Source organism: Triplophysa rosa, linkage group LG12 (assembly GCF_024868665.1).
Source record: "Triplophysa rosa linkage group LG12, Trosa_1v2, whole genome shotgun sequence".
Taxonomy (NCBI): Eukaryota; Metazoa; Chordata; class Actinopteri; order Cypriniformes; family Nemacheilidae; genus Triplophysa; species Triplophysa rosa.
Genome location: NC_079901.1, coordinates 17,497,240 through 17,519,400, shown reverse-complemented (window position 1 = coordinate 17,519,400; position 22,161 = coordinate 17,497,240). Strand labels below are relative to the sequence as shown.

Below are 22,161 nucleotides of genomic sequence, written 5' to 3'. Positions count from 1 at the left end.
TGATGGAAGTCACATACCAATGAGCTTACCAATATTTATGCTGCTCTTGCCCAAAGCCACCAATGACAAGAACAGGATGTCTCTATATAAGCTCCTGGATATAAAACAAGTTTTTTAAATGAGTCAGAGTGCTTCTTAATAAATATGCATTTTTTCCATAGCAAATAGTAATGTTTTAATGATGGGCGTTGTGCACATTTTTTCCTACCGTTGTCTGACAAAGCCCAGTCTAGTGCCCATCAGCTGCAGTATTTGACTCATGGGCTGGTAGACATCATTCTTCTGGATGCTCTTCACAACGCTCTGCAGCAGCTCTAGCCTCACCGCCTGCTCCTCTTCCCACACAGCAGCAGATACTGCAGGATTTGCACCTGTTCAGATATACAGATTATGATGTAGCTGCCCAGTGCCCTGCATGTCTAATGATAATCGCTGGGGTGGACATGGTGTCAAGGCATTGCAATGCAGTTGCTAAGATGCTCAGAGTAATTTTACTTTTTGATTAATGTTGTGTGGCAAGAAAAATATAGAAACCTAAATATGAGACTTTTATTTTTCCAAATATTGCAATATATTTTTTTATACTTTTGCCCTTCATATTTACAGTCATAGGGCTCACTTTTGACTACACTTGTGAGATCGTAAGACATATTCTTACAATATAATTTCCAGAGCAAGTAGCAGGGCTGGATAGGGTCCTGATGCAGTCTAGGGTTGTCCCACAGGATCTGGACCAAGACGTTCTTACTATCTTCTGATGCACAGCTTTGCAGAGGCTGCAACAAATGTGCAAATAATGGAGATTACTGAAAATTCCACCCACAGCGAATCGGATAACACAACAGATATTGCAAATGCTATTGATAAAGTGCAATCGGAGTATCGCATGAGAATACCCGAGCAACATACCCGAGCGTCTCTGTTGTAGTGTTTCGAGCTCAGATAGAGTCCTGGCAGGCTGCTGGGCAGGTCCAGCCTACGGAAAAACCACACCAGGTTCCAGAACACGATGGGGTGGTGATCCACAATGGATGCGGATGAGATGGCCTGATCGCCCTCGTTCTCCAGTAAGCTCTCCAGTTCCTTCCAAAGCACCAGAGGACTCAGATAGGGAACAGTTACTGGCTCCTGCAGCACAAAAACACCCAAACTGACCACCAGCCTAAAGAACTCAACTTTTTTGGCCACAAACAATCAGAAAACATTGAGAGATTAAAGGGATAGTTCCCCCAAAAATGAAACATCTGTCATCATTTACCTTTTTTCATTTCAAACCTGTATGACTTCCACAGAACACAAAAGAAGATATTTTGAAGAAAGTTGGTAACCGAACAGCACTGGCCCCCATTCACTTCTATTGTATGGACACAAAACCAATGCAAGTGAATGGGTGCCAGTTAACAACATTCTTCAAAATATCTTCTTTTGTGTTCTAAAAGAAAGTCATACAGGTTTGAGGGTGAAAATGAGAATTTTCTTTTTAAAGCTAAACAGTTTTTTTTTCCAATATTTAAATACTTCCTATTCCAGCTTAATATGCAAAACAACTTTAGTTAAGTTATTTGTCAGTTGATATCTCAGAAAAATGCAAACATTTTTTCAGTTGGGTCATGCAAGTGGGAGAAACGACATGCGTTAAAGACATGCAAGGATTTTGAGAAATTTACAGGGTTTTTTCTGCCATTGCTGTATTGTTTTCTTGTGGCATTATGAACTTCTGAAAGATCCTCGTTTTCATCTGTCTGGACAGTATGTGAGTCTTGAGTTTCTTGGTCTCCTAGGTTTCTGATGTCCACATTAAGCAGAGGCAGAAATGGGGAGCCACAAAACGGGCATGTGCTGTTGAGATTGGAGTCGTCAGCTGTCCAACCGGCCATAATCTCTTCATCATACACCAAACACTCACAGGTGTTACAGCGTGAACAACTGGACATCCGTACCTGGACAGACATTCAAAAGTTAGCCTCAATAGACAAAAATTGTAACTTATTACACAGCTCTGGGATAGAGACCTCTGATTGGTCAACTGTATATTGCGGTTAAATCTTGTCAATCTCATTCATTTTGTAGTACCCCCTTACATCCCACATAATAATTTCAACCCAATTTATTAATATTTTAATCCATTTATTTACATATTTTTGTTATATAGTATACAGTCAGTTGGTTATTTTGATCCTCAAACGGGTCATTTTACAATAAAGGATACAGACAGCGTTTATTTTGTCTTAATATACATGTAAAATATTCTGTAGTCTGTAATTACTGCAACATTTTCTACAATTTTTAAAGACTTTTCATAAACTCACTTCAATATCATAGTTCTGCCCCGTCTGAGCGAGGTTCAAATCTGCACCCGCATCTGGACTCTGCAGAGCTTTCATTAACGTCAAACATGATCCTGAAGGACAAAAGACAAAACACAACTTACTCCCTGCAGCAAAAAGAGCTTTGAAGATATTTAAATTGCTCAATCTTCTCCAAAAACAAGTCACATTTCAAGGTGATTGCCAGCGGGGATTATGAATGCTAATTCGGAGGCGGCTGAATGAGGAGAGGCTCTAGAGAAGTTTAGCACCAGAAGCTTGTATGCGCTTGTGAGTGATTGGGGGCACTTCAGCGCAGCCCATCCCCCTGATTCAAGAGCTCCTCTCAGACCCCATTACACCGCTCTGTCTGATGGCCTATTTCTGCAGCTGCTCGAGCAGAAACGATGTCCAGCCTCACAAACAACACTTCACATCCATATGCTAAAACATATCCAAAGAATCGGGCACGACAATGACACAAAAAGCTAAGAATTATTGAGGATTAAAGGGACATCCCCCATTTACTGCCATAGTAGGGAAAATAAACACTATGGGAGTCAATGGGGGATGAGATCTGTTTTGTTATTGACATTCTTCCAAATATCTTCCTTTGCGTTTCAAAGAATTTATACAGGTTTGGAACAATCTAAGGGTGAGTAAATGATGACAGAATGTTCATTTTTGGGTGAACTATCCCTTAAAACATTTAGTTCCTTCCCTTCGTTCTTGGTACTCTTGTGCTACATTTTCTTTGCGCAATCTTAACCAAGAACTGGAATTTATGCATTACTCATGAAAGAGCCTCGTGAGTAATTTTCTAGCACGCTGAGGTTCTATTTTTGGTCTATTCAGAGATGTTATTCAGCAGAAACCTCAAACAGGGAACCATTTAAAATGAACATGTTTTATTAACCTTTGTTATTTAGAGCAGTTTCTCAACCAGAGTGATCACTAGGGGGCGTCACCAACTTTCAAGAAGACCTCAAGATGACTTAAAATGATTTCAAATAAGACAAAACAAGTATTAAAATAGTCTTAAACTGATCAAAATCGATATATTTCTTAGTGTTTGGTTATTTTTTATAACGGATATATATCTTTATAGTTATTCCAAGATCTAAAATTGTGAGTGATGGGGCTTCAAATATTGCTATGGACAATAGCTTGAGATCTTCTTATTTAGTGTCTGGATACATTTATAACTATATAGCAGGATGCATATAAATAAGGATCTTAAAATAAAGTAGATATTTAGAGAAACGTCTCAGTGGTTTTGTAACCATACAATGGAAGTCAATGGGGACCAATGTTGTTTGGTTACAAAGATCTTCTTTTGTGTTCTGCACATGTAAAAAAGTCATACAGGTTTGTAAATGACATGAGGGTTAATAATTAAAGAATTTCATTTTTAGGTGAACTGTCCCTTTAAGATTGAAGCCCCATTTAAGATGGGCCCCATTGAAAACACAGTCATATTTCATCCTGAAAATCTGCTTTTTCCTATAATCTCTGCGATAGCTGTGAGTGCCAAACTAGGGCACCGAACTAGGACTTGGAGTGCATGACAAATAGAAGACACTTTTATTATATAACTGTATGAAACAGTGAATGCAGCACACACACCAGTGAGGGAGGATTGGCGGAAGAGTCGAGGCGGTGTGGATGGGCTTTCGATGCAGGTTTTGATCCTGTGAGGACTCCTCCTGGGTCGCGTGATGGGTTGAGCCCCATCCCGCTGTGGAGAAGAAAGTCTGTCGGGGTCCACGCCAGAATCGCTCTCAATAAGAGAAGAGCACTCAGGGTCACCTGACCCGAGCGAGGACACGCTGACCCGGTCCGAGTTCAAATCCTAGTGGGAGAAAACGGAGTCAGATTGCAAAAACAAAAGCACCATTTTCCAGAACTTCAAGTATGATGTCATATTTACCTGCGTGATGGAGGTCTGTGAGGAAAGTCGCGAATATAGGCGACTGGCTTTCTCAGCAACGCCCTTTCCTGCAGACAGAAAGCTGCTCTTGAACACGTCCAGTGTCGGGGTGAGCAGAGCGTCCATGGAGAAGGATGAAGTGGAATGAGTTGGTGAAGAGGGAGAGGCCAGGGAGTTGGGCCGTGGTTCCCTGACCCGACGGGCACGGCCCTGAGGGAGGGAGGGCGAAGAGAAGAGTCTAGTTCGTGGCTGAGGTTGAAGCTGAGAGGTGATGGGAGAGCCGACCGCTGCAGTCATGAGTGGAGAGCTATGAGGAGAGGGGGTCTGGGGAGCCTTCAGCTCCACGCTGAGAGACCGCTGGCTTATCGGGCTACTTAGGTTGTTCATGTAGTGTTGAATCTCCTCAGCCAGGTCTCGTCGGGCGGTGGGGGTGTCTGCATTATCACCCTCACTGTGGTCATGGGTCTCAGCGGCCATCAGGGAGAGAGGATCAAATCCTGCTTCGATCCCCGTTCGTTTTACCGTTTGCCCAAGAGCACCGCTGCAGCTCACGCTCCTCTCCATGGCAACATGCTCCTTCTCCATGGCAACCGTGCAGCTAACAGTCCTCTCCACAGCGAGTTTAGGTGGGCTCATGACGCCCCCCACTGCTTGTTTTTTGCCTACTGTGTTTTCTGGAGTTAAGTCTAGTGTGCTGGGCCTAAACGGTCTTTCTCCGAAGATATCCAGAGAGTTTGGCCTTTTGCATTTTGGAAGGGCTTTAGAAAAGACACCGCTGGTTTGTGCGTTGGATGCGGATGGATGGAAACTCCTCCCCAGTGCTTGGTTTTCTTTTTTCGAGGGCTTCGTCTGACACACTGAAATTTGTCATAAAGAAATATAAGATGCTTATGAAACGAGATCTAGCAAGGTTTAAGTAACTTGCAGTGTCACTCTTTACCACTTGGTGGAACCGAACCAAAGAGGTGTTTAGTGTATAACAACACATGTTCAACATGTTCAGAAACAAATACTAGTGTACTGCTTACTTTCTACAATGCATACTGCATACTATAGTTTAGAAATAGTGTGCAACAGTATATTACATGTGTATGTAGCGCATGTATTCCATTACCATCTTAATAATAAAATGCTACATTTGTAATTTGGCAATTGACAAATATACCGTACATGTACATAGCAAACATTTAGAAAACAAAGAGCTAATAATTTTTTTTAATCATTCATATTTATATTATACTATATTTAATACATTATTACATTTATAAATATATTTCATTTGAATTATTAAATGATGTTATGAATATAAAAAAGCACAAGAGATTTATATTTATTTTTTCAAAATTTTTGCTGTCACACTACAGGACAGGTTTATTTGTCAACTACCCAATTCCAAACATACCATGTGTATATTTAAGAAAAGAGATTAAACATGTTACTCACATGGGCTTCTGTCCTTCTCCTTCCTGTCTGGAGAAGAGTTATGCTCCTCAACTCCTCCTAACCTCACCTCCTCTTTAGACAGAGAGTCATAACCCTGATCCGACTGGCCGCCTGAAACAATACATATAAACCCACTTAAAAAGTGCAACTCGGAACAGTAGAGCACATATAAAATGCTTCATAAATGTTTAATGTGAAGGAGAGATTTTACAGAGCTCATCAGAATGCTCACACTGACTGCATCGTTCATTTGAAGATGACACTACACATATTTCAGGTGATTTGATGCAGCAGAACTTTGGGGATCAATGCTTCAAACAAAGCTATTTCAGCACATCCCAACACAATTTTACATCAAGAAAAAGATGCAGCTTTGTTCTAGCATAAACTAAAATAGGGTACAACACATTTCCACACACACAGGGTTGTTACTTCTGAGTCACACTGAGAAAACTGATGGGGCATAAAGCTGACATCATAGCACTGCCTCCAGAGGTGAGCTAAAATAACATCATTAGTCATTCCTCGTTTCCTTTCTAGCCTCTTTGACTATTTCACAATTTCAGTTATGTTTCTGCTATAACTAGTAACTTCTACACAGTAAAATCGCCAGTGTTAAAAAATGTCAAATTAACTCTCAAAGTGTGGATTATATAAACACTGTGAGAGTTAATTTGACCCTTTTTAACTCTGGCGATTTTGCTGTGTATTCTGTCACATCACCAAACCACCCTGGAGGAAAGTCAGTTCATTTGGCAGCCATCTTGGTAACTCCCCCCGAGCAGCTATTTTCCATGCTGAAAATACATAGAAATCCAACAGAAACCATCACAGAATTTCTAATGGCTTCCATTAAAATACCATTATAAACCATTAGCATTTTATATTAAAACCATTACACCATTTCTTTTGGTAGTGTGTTTTGGGCATTATTCCAATAGGATTATTGGTGTTCTCTTGGTTTCCATCTGCCAGATAAAATCCATTAAATCCGATGCAGTACGAGTCCCATTATAACCTTTTAAATTGTTCTGTTTTCCTCAAGGTTCTATTGTTTCTTTGTTTGTTTTTTCCTATGTAGGAAATTAGGGAAAGACCAAACTCTCCAAAGCCCAGAACATAACAAACCGATGCCAAAGAACAAGCAATTATGAAATTCAGCTGTGGTGTTGCATCACATGTGTCAGGGCCAACGGTGCACAACACATAAAAACTAGTCCACTTAGTATGTCTTGTTTGACAATGTTTGACATTGGTTTAATAATATAGTTCAAATCAACATAAAGGGCGGGGCAAATGTATGACTAAACGTATCATTTGTGATTGATCGAGTTCTTTCACTCCCCATTTTCGCAGTCAACGTAAAAAGACAAATCACTTGATGCTACAATCTAGTTAGAACACAGTGTACGCCACCACATATCGCCTCTCAGATATTCTCAACAAGCATCACCGCCCAGAGCTTTACAATACTTCAAACAGCCTTTCAAACACATCGACTTTCTCCTCTCATGTCTTTCTGCAGATTCACAGAACCAGATGTGTGAGGCTAACATGTGCTCGAAGAGAGACGAGAGACTGAAAGTGAGAGAAAAAAATGACAAGAGGAAAGAACCTGCACTCCCACAGTGAAAAATAATGACTAAGTTATCTGAGAGACTTGAGATGCTTTGAAGGATAGAGAGGCATGTTCTGCTCCGCGGAGGACTGATGATGGAGGAGAAGAAAGGTGGAGACTGAAAGCAGAGCGAGTACCTGTGCTGGATCTGTCATCGCTGGAATCCATTTTAGTGAAGTCGGTTTCGATAGAAGCTCGCTCTGCCGAATCGTTGGAGCTGTCCAGACTGCCATGGCTGACGTTGTCAAGATCGCTGGCATCTGCTCGAGAGAGAAAGGCAGTTAGCAGAGGACTAACACAGAGTAACATATTTAAAAAACCACAGTCTGTGATGTGAATTTCAGTCGGGTGCCCACAGCATGCATCAGATTTCAAAAGGCCAGCAAAGCCAAACGAATGCATGCAATGCGGTTTTCCTTTGTGTTTTTCCTCTTTTGTTTGATCTTTTCTTACAGTAATTAAGACAGACTCAACACACAGTAACTATATGTCAATGTTTAGAGGTATTTAAAAATGAATCCTACATATATTTCTCTGCTGTGTACCGTATATTAAATTTTGTTTTTCTCATATTGCTAAAATCAGCCTGCACAACCAAGCTGCAGTGTTTTTGTGTGGTGACGCAGCTTTTTTTCATTACGAAAGCCCCTCATGCACTTCTTCTAATGCAGTTTACAGGGGACTGTGTGGGAAAGGATGAGATCGAGTGATCACAGACTGTGAATTTTTCAGGCTGCTATCCATTCACATCTTAATTGGACCCATTAAAGTCGTTCTAGTTCAGCAGGCAGTCTGGATCGAGCCTGAAGGAGGGGGAGACAGCTGAGAGACGGTACCCTCCCTCAGGCACCAGACTCGGGTTGAGCAACTCTGACTCTGTGAAATTCTAGAGAGTTTTTCTGACAGTTTGTGCTTCCCTATAGACTAGGCTGGACTGTCGACCCACAGGCTTGTAATAAAACTAGCTATTTTGCACAGAAATGTCAACATTTAAATAACAACTACATGTATAAGCAACATTTCTCCAACATCATCTGGCAATGATTTTTACGGAGCGTGTTGCAGTGCATTATGGGATATAAAGAATACATGCAATGCCGCCTTCATGTGTTATCAACTTTGTTTTTACAGCCAACTTAACATTTTGAGGAATGTGTAGAAAGTGTGTTTAAGTGGGGGTGTTAGGGTTTACCGGACAGATTGGTGTCTTTCGGGTGGGTGGTCTGTCTCCTCCACATTTGTTTAAACAGCACCACACCCCGAAGCACATTTCTCAACTTTCCCCACAGGAAGTAACCCCCTCTGGTGGAAGATGGCCACGTGCTCTCCAATACAGCCTGGGGATATACACACACATTCACGCATACGGATTAACTACATAATTCTACCGAGCAACGCCTGTCATTATCTTAAGTAGATTGTGTTCTCTCTCAAGGACTAGCTGTAATTACTCTGATAGAATTGGAACAACACTCAGCTGGCCAGACTTATGTGTCCCTGTAAGTGTGTCCTCATTTTGGGACATTGTATAAAGCAGAAAAAATAAGGTTCCCCAGGTAGATGACTTTTGTTTAGTGATAATTGGCATAAAAAAACGTTCCCAGCTCCTTTGCCAAATTCACACCCTGGAGCATAAGAATAAAACACCTACTTAAGATAAATCTGTTCATGCTCTTCGTGTCTTCTGAAGACGTAATTTCACGGAATGTTAACAAATTGGCCTCTGGTTGCCTTTAAAGTTTAAAGGGATAATTGACTCAAAAAGGCTGCTTTTTTATTATTTGCTGACCCTCATGTCATTCCAAACCTTATTCTGCAGAACACAAAAGAAGATATTTTGAAAAATGTTGGTAACCAAACAACACTAGCACCCATTGACTTCCATTGTATGGTCACAAAACCACAGAGACATTTCACAAAATATCTTCTTTTGTGTTTGAGTCATATACAGGTTTTGAATGACGTGAGGGTGAATAAATGTTGACAAAATTGACATTTTTTTGGTAAACTATTCCTTTAATAATGACATCTGCAAGCAAAAGCTTCTATCTGTTTTATAAATCCCACCTTATTGGACATTTACATCTAATGCGAAAACATGAACACAATTTCAACTGTGGCTTAGATGTCCACTAATTGTAATAATTTGGACGTTTAAAAAAGGCACTACATTCACAATGTACCAGCGCTTACCCTGTTATAATATCCGTATGTTATTGCATTGGGCTGCACACCAGCTTTCTTCATCTCAAACAGAACCCGAACGGCAAGAACAGGCTGTCCGTACTGCCCACACAGCTGCATCAGAACCCGGTAACAGACCTTCAGTGAAGCAGAACCAAACAATTATTTACAAAACCACAACACAGACAGAAATATCCGCCAGCTAGGTGCAGCACAAACTGTTCTGGTGAATAACCGATGGAGGTGCATTAGCTGACTCTACCTCATCAGGGGGCTGCAACTTTTTGTCCTGCATGTTCCTCAGCACATCATAGGCAGTATGCAGCACCCGCACTTTGGAGTGGCAAGCGCTGACGTATGCAGGCAAGGAGATGAACCACAGGCCGCTGCAGTGCCGGAGAAGACACTTGGACCACATCTGAGGGATGGCGGAGTAGGTCTTAGCCATCTTCTGGGCTGATTTGATCTCCTACGGAGAGAGGATGAGAGAGAGGACGGGGGGTTTGAGAAGAGAGATCATGGGGTGTGATTTAATGGGATTATTGTATGAAAGACAGACCTGCTGCGAGCGTCTAAAAATGGCAGCTGGGCTGATGGGACTGATGTGTCTCAAAACTGAAGGTGCTGTGGGGACTCTGGGACCATCCTGAAGTTCAAAGAGTCGGACGTTCAGTACCGGAAACCCACTGTAGCTGCATAAAAAAAAACACAGTTTGATGTAAGAACCTTATCTTTGTTTTTGCGTATTGTTGGGCAAAAACTAACAACAGTTGGAGTGTGAAATTTTTGTGTTGCTATCAATTGGAAGTGCAAATATCATCACTGCTTTTAGGTGGTTCAATTTGTGTCTCTGTGTTGGACTGGTTATGATGCTCTAACAAACAGCATTTAAACCAGCACAATGTTTAACATAAAAAAATTACAAACATCAGCTTTACTAAGCTGAACCACATACAACATGGAAAAACACAAGCTATAAATAGAACAGACAAGCCTAATGACCAGACCCAGATAGAATCTGCTGACTTCTCTTTTTCACATGTTCTGAGGAAAAATCTCTGAAGTAAATCTAACAGTTTAGATGTGTTGAATGAAGCTTTAAGAACTACATACCTAATGGCAACTGAAAGCTTAACATCTGGTTAGCCAAAATTTAGAGAGATAAAATAAAGATTTTATTCACCCTTACGTCATTCAAAACCTGTATATGACTCTTTCTTCTGTGGAACACAAAAGAAGATATTTTGTGAAATATATCTGTGGGTTTTGTATCCATACAATGAAAGTCAATGGGGGACATTGTCGTTTAGATACCAACGTTCTGTAAAATATTTTTTTTGTGTTCTACAGAAAGAAAGTTACAGGTTTGAAATGACATGACTAAGTAAATGATGAAAGAATTTTCATTTTGGAGTAAACTACCCCCTTAATTTACAAATATAAAAAGTGCAGGGGATGCGTGACCTCTGCAGCAATCCCCTGATCTTTCTGCACTGTTCTGCGAGAGCAGACTCCGTGTGGTCCTGCTTTTAATTCAATACATGGGAAATGTTCACAATCTTAATCTTCAATGTCAAGACACCCCACTGTAACACAATCATACCAAATCCCAAAATAACACATCCACTTAATGTAATTACACGCTCCCTGTGGAGGCTGTATTGTTGCTTTTAGGGAGCGTTTCTGTGGACATTGGATCCTTAGAGAGCCTTACTCTAGGCTATTGGAAGAGCTTTGCTGGGGATTATATACACCATTGGTAAAAAACGCTGTCTGTGGTGTCCTGTCGTGCATGTGCATTGTGGATTTGTATGCATGAAAACGAGTCTTTAGGAAACAAAAGACAAGAAAAGCACCAGGCCCAGATGGTATCTCCCCAGCCTGTCTTAAAAGCTGTGCTATTCAACTGGCCTTCATCTTCTCACAGATCTTCAACAGATCACTGGAGCTGTGCACAGTTCCTTCCTGTTTCAAGCGCGCCACCATAATCCCCATCCCAAAGAAACCCAAAATCACAGGACTGAATGACTACAGACCCTTCGCTCTCACATCTGTGGTCATGAAGTCATTCGAGAGACTGGTACTGGCTTATCTGAAGGACATCACAGAACCCTTACTGGACCCCCTGCAGTTTGCCTACAGAGCAAACAGGTCTGTTGAGGATGCAGTTAACATGGGGCTGCATTTTGTCCTGAAACATCTGGATAGACCAGGGACCTATGTGAGGATCCTGTTTGTGGACTTCAGCTCCGCTTTCAACACCATCATCCCATCACTGCTCCAGACAAAGTTAACCCAGCTATCTGTTCCTGGCTCTATCTGTCAGTGGATCACCAGCTTTCTGACAGACAGGCAGCAGTTAGTGAGAATGGGGAAACTCACATCCAGCACCCGCACAATCAGCACTGGCGCCCCCCAGGGGTGCGTTCTCTCCCCACTGCTCTTCTCCCTGTACACAAATGACTGCACTGCCCAGGACCCTTCTGTCAGACTTCTGAAGTTCGCAGACGACACCACACTCATTGGCCTCATCCAGGATGGTGATGAGTCTGCGTACAGACAGGTGGCTGAGCAGCTGGCTGTCTGGTGCAGTCATAACAACTTGGAGCTGAACACGCTTAAAACAGTGGAGACGATTGTGGACTTCAGGAGAAACCCCCCTGCACTCCCCCCTCTCACCATCATGAACAGCACTGTGGCAGCAGTGGAGTCATTCAGGTTCCTGGGCACCACCATCTCTCAGAACCTGAAGTGGGACAATCACATTGGCTCCATTGCTAAAAAAGGTTGTACTTCTTACGTCAGCTGAAGAAGTTCAACCTACCACAAACTCTATTAAAACAGTTTTACTCAGCTGTCATAGAGTCTGTCCTCTGCACATCCATCACTGTCTGGTTTGGCTCAGCCACAAAATCAGACATCAGAAGACTACAGAGGACGGTTGGGACTGCTGAGAAGATCATTGGTGCTCCCCTGCCCACCCTCCAAGAACTGTATACATCCAGAGTGAGGAAAAGGGCTCAGAAAATCACCCTGGACCTCTCACATCCAAGCCATCATCTCTTCACAATGCTGCCGTCTGGTCGGCGCTACAGAGCACTGAGCACCAAAACAACCAGACACAAAAACAGCTTCTTCCCTCAGGCCATCTACCTCTTGAACAGTTAAATGTTTTTACACACCGTGCAATTAATAACTCTGTGCAATAATAATTAAGTGCAATATTAATTATATCCTCCAGATAATACACCATCTATTTTTATACAACTTTTTCTGTAAATTATATTTCATTCATTCTGCTGTATATAGCACATACCTTGTACTACAATAGTCTATTCTTATTTTTTACTTGTACATATTTACATACATACATAGCTTTACACTCTCTATATCTTTATCTTATGTTTATTGTATTGTATTTCTTAATTTTTTTATACCCATAGGCCCTTATTTAAATCATCTGTGTACTGTATTCTATTGTGTTATGGTCTCTGTGTACTCCTGTTGCTGTTTCTGTGTTCTGGATGCTCCTGTCACCAAAACAAATTCCTTGTATGTGCAAACATACTTGGCAATAAAGCTCTTTCTGATTCTGAAAATATGTTTGGGTTTCATACCTGTAAACCAAAGGTGGCTCCTCTCCTTCTGGCAGTGCTGGAAGCTCTGGGGGGGTGATGTAAACCGTGTGCTCACTACGGTGAGATTTATCAAGTTCAATAAGCCTTGTGTCCTCTGGCTTCTCACTGTCGACCTAAAACAGACACACCATTTGTTAAACTTCAGTGTTCATAAGTGTATACAAGACGTGTGTGATCACTGTCCCATGATGGAGAAAAGGCCATTTTTTAAAAGTCCATTAGACATCAGTTATCTTAATTTGGACTGATTCTCAATTAAAGTATACATAGATCAAAAACCTTTCCCATTTAAAATCCTAGCATGCTTCACTATGCATGGTCAAATATTTCATCAAATAGCTCTGCAAGATCAAAGGCCCACTTAAAACGTCAAAAAGAAGTCTCTAATAAATGTATCCATAAATCAGAACTGAACCACATTACACACCAGATATACGCACACACATGACCCCGTCATTAAACCATGCCAAGGGATTTTCTGCTGTCTGACAAGTAGACTTAAAGCGCAGATCATCTGACCTCAGATCAGCCGGAGCACTGGTTTTAGTGAAAATGAGCACATTAATCATCTCATCACTGATCTCACATCTGAACCAAAAAGCTCTGATCCTCCTAGCTTCCATCCAGTCCTGCCCATCTGCCACAGATGCACTGCAAATGCACTGACCTGGACTAAACGCTTAGCGTTTTGTATTGCTGGAGGGGAATAAAACTGTTCCACTGCAGTATATAGTGATTATAGTCTAGCCAGAGCTTGGAGGAGCCACTGTGCATTTAGCCTCCAGACAAGCCTGTCTACAAACCCTGTAAATGGACCGTAAATGCATCATAAAGCCCATGCCACCAAGCTGCATTGGAAGTCAGACAGGCTATTGAATAAAGCATGAATTTTATATCTGTCGATAATGGGGAAATCAGTTTAGGCCTCTGTAAAGCAACATCAGCAATTGTTTTTGGATGATACCGTTTTTAAGGTTAAGCTCTTCCTGGACATTGCCGAATAAGACTTCTGGATCAATGGATGCCTTTTTTTTTAGCGGAGAGTGACGGTACTTATAACTGTAAAGCACTCTTTAATGCACCAGGACAGCATGAGACATTTCAACAATTGGGTACAAAACAAGACTTTAGGATTGTAAAGGTCCAATGTGTAATTTTTGACAGAAATGCAATATAATACGTACATAATTATGTCGTCAGAGGTGTATAAAGACCTTCCATAATGAAGCGTTGTTTTTATTACCTTAGAATGAGCTATTTCTATCTACATACACCACGGGTCCCCTTACATGGAATTCGCCATGTTGTTTCTACAGTAGCCCTACCAACGGACAAACTGCACTATAGAGCACGTTTCGTAATACTTTAAGAAGCGAAAATGTGATGACATCTGAGTTCTGTGTCAGCCACCGTAGTGCTTCGAAATGGACGTGTGGAGTGAGCCGTTGGTTGCAATTCGCAACATCACAGCTAGATGCCGCTAAATTTCATACACTCCACCTTTAAGGGAAATGGCTTGTAAAAAAAAGAGATGCTTGACCTTCAGAATATTGATTGAGTTTAAGCTAAGTATTTGATTTAACATTCTGAAAAAAACAAATCCTACCTTTCTATATAAAACCCTTAAAACCCGATTTGTCATTTTTTGCACCCTGTTTGTGGAAAACGTCACACAGGTTTTGAATGGTTAGGAGGATATCAAACAATAACCCAGTTGCCACAGTGTAAAGTGCTCTGTCCTTTACTACCCCGACTGTCTCTGGTGTGCACCCGACCCACAAACCAACGCCATCTTAAATCAACTCAATCTGTCATTTTCATTACCAGCACAGTGCTAAAGAACTCTCCTTCAAGGTCCCCACATGAGGAAAGGACAAGCCAGAGCAGGATACATGCGACTTCTCTGTCGATAGAATAATTGAAAGCGTGAGAAAAGCAGACATTCAATTGTCTTTCCTGCACACTATAGCCTTGTGGGTAATACAGGTGAAAGATGACTACTGTTTCTCTAAACAAGAATAAATTGTCTCGTTCCTGCCTTCTCAGTTCTGTCGAGACAGATAAAATTGTACTACAAAGGCACAATAAAGCCAGCCGGGAATATATTTGTCAGCACTTTAAAAACAAGAGTCTACTTCCATCGTTCCACTGAAAAGACCATTTCAGATAAACGCGCGGTCTGGTTCATCTCTAGACATGAGACGACAATTGAGATGATAAAGATGTAAAGTCATGCAAGACACTGAAGAATTAATTATGCATGCAGAATGGATCTGGAGTCCTGCAGAGACTGAAACAGCAATGTTATTTTAATAATGAAGGCAGACAGTACACTAGCCCAGAGCTTTGAGAGAAATGTATTCTGTGCGCACCAAATCACTGCATCACCGCACCCTCAACGCATCCCCAAACACTCTCTTAAACTAAAGGTAAATTAATAGAAATGGGATTTTTCTATTCTGTGTACTGCAGTATGTAAATAAGTGGTTGTGGCTATCTAATATGCAGCACTCCTACACGTTAGACGGAGTGAGACAAAGAAATACATTGGTATTTTCATTCCGAACATTTTTTTAAGCAAGTTATTTGTATATTTTGCTGCAGAGTCAGTATGAAATATCTGTTTACATTTTCAAACATTCCTTTGCCATTATTTGTAATAATCCAGTGAGCTTTTTGAATGCACAGGGAGTCTAACAACAGCCAGTGCTCCACACAGAGATCTGGGTCCAATTGCATAAACTTTATAAAAACTATATACTGTATACAGTATATATTTACCTATATATAACAATGTTGTGGTATGTATTGTTAATGTGAAATAATTCATACTGGTTTGGTAATACTGCAAATCCCTACAGCATATTTCCCATATCAGAAGCTTAAAGAGACAGATATTTGGGCAGCTTACCTTTCCTCCCTTCTCTGTGCCAAATAACTTTCCAAGAAAAGGCAAGTTTAAGAGAAAAGGAGAGAAAAAAGAAAAAAGAAGAAGCGGTGAGAAAATGAAAAAGATAAATACAGACTGCACAGAAGAAAAGCCAGAGAGAATGAAAGAACACTGGCAGAAAATTAATTACCTGACGCAGGCAAGCCCAGAGGATCATAACAGCAAAGCTTATAATGACAACATTCCCCCTTACCGTTCCCACAAATCACACACTGTGTGCTCTACTGAAAGCTCTGTATTTCTATATTTTTTGTCTTTTGTTAGTTTTTAGCAATGAGCCTGACGTGTAGTTCAAAATGGAAACTCTCTGCAAGTCTTATAAAAGCCATCCGTGATTAACCTGAATGGAGATGGCTCTATTCAGCATAAAAGGGGTTATATTTATTTCTCAAAGAAAGCTAAATATACATGGCTAAATATAAACTATATATAGATCAATACGTTTGATACCTTGTCGACGCAGTCGTCAAAGAAAGCGAGGCTCGCATCTTTATCGCTGACAAAAGAGCACTCCTCGATAAAACGGATGAACATCTGAGTCTTTGTCATGAGGGAGTAAAACTTTTGATGGGATCGGTCACGACTCTTCAAAAAGCCTGCGAATAAACAAAACCCAGATACAAAATCAAGGACGGTGCAGAGAGTGAGACAGTGTTCATCACAATAAGAAGAGATGATCTTGGTAATGAGTTATTATTATGGCTCATTGTCACAGCAGTCCGTTTCAATGAAATATTTAATCAATCATCTTTAGGGGGCATTAGTGGACCTCTAGCAACAAAGCGTTTTCTCAAATAATGTTTTCGTAACATGCTGTTTATTGAGAAACCATCTCCTGTTTGATTTCTGAAGACAGCACAGATGTATCAGTCATTATTTATATATCCATAATACTGTGGTGATGTTTGAAGATCACCACTAAGACCAGTTTCATTGAGAAACTCTGGAGCGAGTGTACAAGCTCAGCAACAGATCTCAATAGTGGTTACATAAGAGTCTGCAGATGTATTCTCACAGATTCTATTAATCATTGCAGTTTGTTGGACCTGTCAGGAACGCCTTATTTCCAATGGGGCTTTACCAAAATCGCCACAATAATTTCAAGCCTGATTTAAGACAGATTTGGAGCCAGGACACGGGGCCAGATTTGCTCATAGCAGCTGCTGAGCTTCAGAATTCCACAAAAAAATCACAGCGGACCCTCTGCATGTGGTTGGTTCAAAACAAGACACAGAGGATGTACAATTCATTGTTTTGTTTTTTCTTCGCTGATGACGTAAGACACTTACAGCCGTCTGTGACATTCACCCATTCACTATTATACAGTACAAACAACAATAGCTGTACTTGTACCCATCACAAAGTCTTTGTATTTACACAAAAGGATACATTTAGGGCTATTGCAAGCATCATGTCTACTCACTCGACTACAATAAATGAGTACCAATACCATAATGGATTGGCTTGTTGCCTTTGTTCGTATTCAGCATTGCTTCTCTGCAGTCTCTCATTAAGATCTGCTTTGTAGTGCACACGACTAACCTTGCAGATCAAACAATGAACTGGCGTCAGTTGCTTTCTCAGACGGAGCTTGCGTGATGGGTAAGAGGTACGAGCGGTAGCCCTTTAAGATGGCTGCCATGAAGCGTAGGAAAGCCTCCTGAATCTCCATCTCCAAGGTTTCCAAAGTCTTCCCACCGCTGCCAGGTTCCCGCTCGGTCATGAAGGCCTCCATCTGCCCTTCCTCACGTCTCATCTGATAACCTGTGGAGAAATCACGCTCGGGTTATGCAAGCGAACTTCAAACAGCTAAACGTACTAATGCACAACTAATTTACAATGTCCAGATACACAAGAAGCAGATCTCAACAAAGAACATAGAGAAGGTCATTTTGAGATAGTTACATAATCCTCGCTCTCGTTACTTGAGTGAGTTTTGAAGGTCAGCAAAAAGATCTCTATCCGTTAATACAGGTCAATGGACATAAAAACGTTCCCCATAAAATATATGAGAACACAGTCACTCGGTGCTGAAACATACATCATCTTTATCACAGCTTCACAGTTAATCATTTACGTGTTTAGGTCTAGTTCAAGAGATACTTTGAGGTTCGTACATTCCGTTCATGAGATTTTGAAGAATTGAAAAAGCGCTGGGTTAGGGGTCAAGTCTAATTCAGAGTGAAACATGAATCAGTACCCAAGTATCGGTGCAAAGACACGCACAAAAGAAACATTTCGTGTGCTGGGCTGCCTCGATCCAGCAAATTGGCCGATCTCTAAATCTCTTCACATCTGAAGGATGACTACGTTAGCTCTGACTCGGTCAAGCATTCATAACATTGTTAGGTAATAAAAATGATACTGTCAGACTCCAGGCCATTTAGAATGCTATTTCTTGTGCACTGGAGTGAACTAATATTGCCCAGCTAACAGAAAATGAAAAATAATTTCTCTGTTGACACCACATTGACCCCCCCCAACTAACCCTCATCCAGTTGCTGGTAGAGATTGCTGAGGGTGTTGATCAAATGTTTACAGGCTTTTCTTGGCAGGATCTTCCAGGTCAGGGCTCGGCGCTCTTCTTTGCTGAAATAGGCCACACATGTTTATCGTTAGAGAGACAGAGTAAACAGCGAATGGGACAGAGCTTGTGAACAACAGAACCGAGAGCTGCTTTGGAGTTTTAATGGAGCTTTTACAACTGCACTGCAAACGTTTAGGTACATACTTAGAGATTAACAAAAAAGGCAGCATGTGTTGAGCATATGGCGGTTCTGGTTGTCCAATCTTCACAACAACATTCCTGAATGGTCGTACATCTCTACCCTGATCTATAAACCATCTGCGTCGAGATGAAGATCATTATTACTCAGAATTTCACCAAAATAGCTCTAGCTTACTCAACATTTCACACCGAAAACAACCTGCAGCACCAAACATTAATGAAAAAAGTAGCTTTTATTTTATCAATAAAACAAGGGTAAAAAGATTTTGCTTAAGTAGGTCACGGGTCAGGGGGGGCTCTCATGGGATCTCATGCAGAGAACTACGTAGAGGTCAGAACTCACTGGGTTATAGTGTTGGTGTCCAGGTCCACACAGCTAATGTCGGTCGGTGGCTCATAGAGGTCAAAGTAACGTGAGTCCACCCCTACGATGAAAGGGCACGGAGCACTGAGCACATCTGCCAGGGCGAGCGGGCAGAGAGGAATGTACGGGCACGGCCAGTGGAAAGGAAATATCATCTGTTGGTATAGCACAGGAAAAAACAAAATACTATAAAATACTGCAGTGGTAAAAGTAAACTGCATTGTGCAGTCAGATAGCTTTGCATAATCACTAAACTGTATATCGCTGCTGTCCTTCTGAAACCTCGTATCTCCATATTTCGTGATTTTTATTTTTTTGCCATAAATCATTATTATTAGTCACCCTTTATGTTTGTCACTGGGTTTTGCAAATATCTAACCAATGAAAAAGTATTACTTGTCGATTTTGCCAACACAGTATTTAATCATTTAAAAAGTACCGTTTTTTTCCATTTTCTAAAAACTGCTAATTTGGACATTCAAGGTTTTAGAAGGATAGCGACGATATGAGACTTTCGTCTCCCGCTATGTGCTTTTTCTTCTCACATAAAATAAATATCAATATTTTATGTTCATTTTTTATTTATTTAGTAAGCTGTGCAATGAGTAAGGAATAATGCTTAGTCAGCCAATCCTAATCGAAAAAATAAACCCGTTAAGGACACTCACTTTCTATGGTGTTTTAAACACTTAATAAAAAAAGGTAAAGAAGTGTTGAAAGTGGACAGATCCACACCAGTTCCTTCCACTTACCGACACTAGGGCTTCTGTAACGCTGGTCAGAACGGCCGGGCGCAGGGAGTGCACTAAGATTTTGTGTTCTGTGACAGCCAACACCAGCAGTGTTACTGCATTCTTAGGTCCGAGGTTTAACAGCAGCGTAGAGAGTCTTCCACCACTGTGGACCGGGAACACGGTCATGTAAATAACATGCACGTAAACACCGCATGAGCCGCAATGATTGCATATATACAGGCAATACTCAAAACAGATGAAATATATACAGTACATATATATATATATATATATATATATTCTAACATAGTATATGTATTTGTATATGTCTAACACTGTAGCAGGTCCTATTGAGGTATCACTGTCAACCCTCAGAATTTACCTGATGTGGTTAATGTTTCTTCTGTCTGACTTACCTCAGAGGGAGAGGAGAGGAAATGGGCTGGCTCAGCATCAGGCTATCATGTGGGGACAGCTGTGAAAAACAAACACCCATAAACACCAGGGCTGGCACATATTTGGCCAAATAATGTCATCTGTATTTACAATTTCAGGGAGAATGTTAATCAAAGCATGCACAAAACTCACCTGCACCAGGATCCGTGGCCTTTGAGAGGACGGGAAAGGAACCTTGTGCATGAAATGAGAAATATGCCTGACGGGTAAAAAAGGGAAAAACAGATTAAATTTGTAAACAGACACAGGGACAAAATCCCCAAACTGTAAAATCATAGGTGGCAAAAGTGTATTTTAACAGGAATCACAGGAACACATCACACACTCGGACCGGACTGTTGATTCTCACACACAGGTGACACAAAACAAGACATGAGTTGACTATCATAACAAGAGCAAAGTAAGCAGATCTGGTGTGCAAGTCAAACTTGTGGTGCAAAACTCACCAGCAGGTGAGTATAAATAATATAACACTAGGACATAGTGTACAAATATTTGTTCAGACATACTACACCATTCTACATTCAAATAAAAAATTTAGTACAGTATCCGTTTTATAAACATATTCAAAGATAAACCAGCACTCACTTCTCAATGGGCAAAGTGTGCGGACCCGAGATGGAATATCTGTAGAGGAAGGTGAGGAAGTTACGGAAAGCATCGAAGAAGGGCCAGTGAGAAAGAAGGCAGATGCTTTTGTTGGTGTGGACAGTCACAGATCCATCAGACCTGAGCCCTTTACCCAGAAGGCCCAGCTGAGATCGCTGCTTGTCAGTCAAATGTTCCTCTGGGTAGGGCTCATAAAATTGGATGGCAGCTCCATAAACCTGTCAGCACAAAACATACTCGTAAACCCCCTGCGGGAAATGCAATAAGTTTCTGTTTTGGAGAGCAAAAAGGAGTGTACACAGCAGCTATTTTAGTCCACTGAAAATGCATCACCCTCAATATCGGTTTCGAAAGTGCTTTTCACATTTCAGTCCAGCGAGAAAGAGAAACTGCAGATTTATTCTTCCTTTCTGTTAGAGAAGATCAAATCAAAACTCAGAGCTCATAGCGAGGTTTTCTTTGAAGTCACGCCACCTTAATAAATAAATGATACTGCATCACAAATGGCCTGGAGCCTTGCGAGTGGAGTGAGCAGAGCACAGTAATGTGTTTGACATTCAGTACCCGAACTGACCCCGACAGAGTTTCATCTACATTATTAAACAGGCCCATTACACATGTTCATCTTATTCCCAATGTTCTTTTGTTGAGTCACGCTATTCGCTTGAGCTTCAATATTCCGTATGCACCAATTTCCAGCTGCTTTGAATTCTCTGCGCATTTCCATACCAGAACAAAATTCAGCCTCTGCTGTCTAATTTTACAAAAGAATGCTTTCAGAGACGGCACTGCAGTGAGAAGCGAACCCTCACGAGGCGAAATGCGCTGCGAATATTTGTGTGCGCTCGTGCGTGTCTGTACCTTCTCTCCAGAGGCGCCGGTGAGAACGAATGTTGAAAAGACGGGGAGGGAATATTTGGTGTGAGAGGGCCAGCACTCGATGGACGCCCCCATTGGCAGACAGAACAGGGGTACGGATTCAGGCAAAGGAAAAGAATCGTGGTCCTCTTCGGGGTATCGGGACAGCAGACCTACACACATAATTGAAACCCTCAATTAGGCTGTAAAGCTCCGTCAATCATTGTAGAGCTTCTTCTGTAATGAATTACGTGGCCGAGTCCTTCGCGTGACATGTAAATCACAGGCAACAAATATTGGATCAGGGTGATACTGCATACAGCGAGTATACAATGAGAACATC

At 41.2% G+C, this 22,161-nt stretch overlaps 1 protein-coding gene across 2 annotated transcripts in view; it reads right to left on the bottom strand.

Moving 5' to 3' along the window:
• dennd4a (DENN/MADD domain containing 4A) overlaps positions 1-22,161 on the bottom strand; it is a 31,350-nt gene that overhangs the window by 1,940 nt on the left and 7,249 nt on the right. Inside the window, exons 5-29 of one of the 2 annotated variants that reach the window (XM_057347337.1) lie at positions 21,822-21,991; positions 20,940-21,178; positions 20,484-20,550; positions 20,312-20,370; positions 19,914-20,058; positions 19,141-19,316; positions 18,558-18,658; positions 17,612-17,833; positions 16,520-16,665; positions 16,031-16,057; positions 13,099-13,232; positions 10,041-10,173; positions 9,744-9,950; positions 9,491-9,619; positions 8,490-8,634; positions 7,435-7,557; positions 5,680-5,790; positions 4,237-5,093; positions 3,933-4,158; positions 2,310-2,401; positions 1,668-1,940; positions 910-1,128; positions 659-776; positions 209-371; positions 30-94 (exon numbers count right to left, since the gene is read on the bottom strand). In XM_057347337.1, coding sequence (XP_057203320.1) covers positions 30-94; positions 209-371; positions 659-776; positions 910-1,128; positions 1,668-1,940; positions 2,310-2,401; positions 3,933-4,158; positions 4,237-5,093; positions 5,680-5,790; positions 7,435-7,557; positions 8,490-8,634; positions 9,491-9,619; positions 9,744-9,950; positions 10,041-10,173; positions 13,099-13,232; positions 16,031-16,057; positions 16,520-16,665; positions 17,612-17,833; positions 18,558-18,658; positions 19,141-19,316; positions 19,914-20,058; positions 20,312-20,370; positions 20,484-20,550; positions 20,940-21,178; positions 21,822-21,991 — 4,347 coding nt within the window. The remainder of the gene's footprint in view (positions 1-29; positions 95-208; positions 372-658; positions 777-909; positions 1,129-1,667; positions 1,941-2,309; positions 2,402-3,932; positions 4,159-4,236; positions 5,094-5,679; positions 5,791-7,434; positions 7,558-8,489; positions 8,635-9,490; positions 9,620-9,743; positions 9,951-10,040; positions 10,174-13,098; positions 13,233-16,030; positions 16,058-16,519; positions 16,666-17,611; positions 17,834-18,557; positions 18,659-19,140; positions 19,317-19,913; positions 20,059-20,311; positions 20,371-20,483; positions 20,551-20,939; positions 21,179-21,821; positions 21,992-22,161) is intronic. The other variant, XM_057347338.1, reaches the window with a different exon arrangement.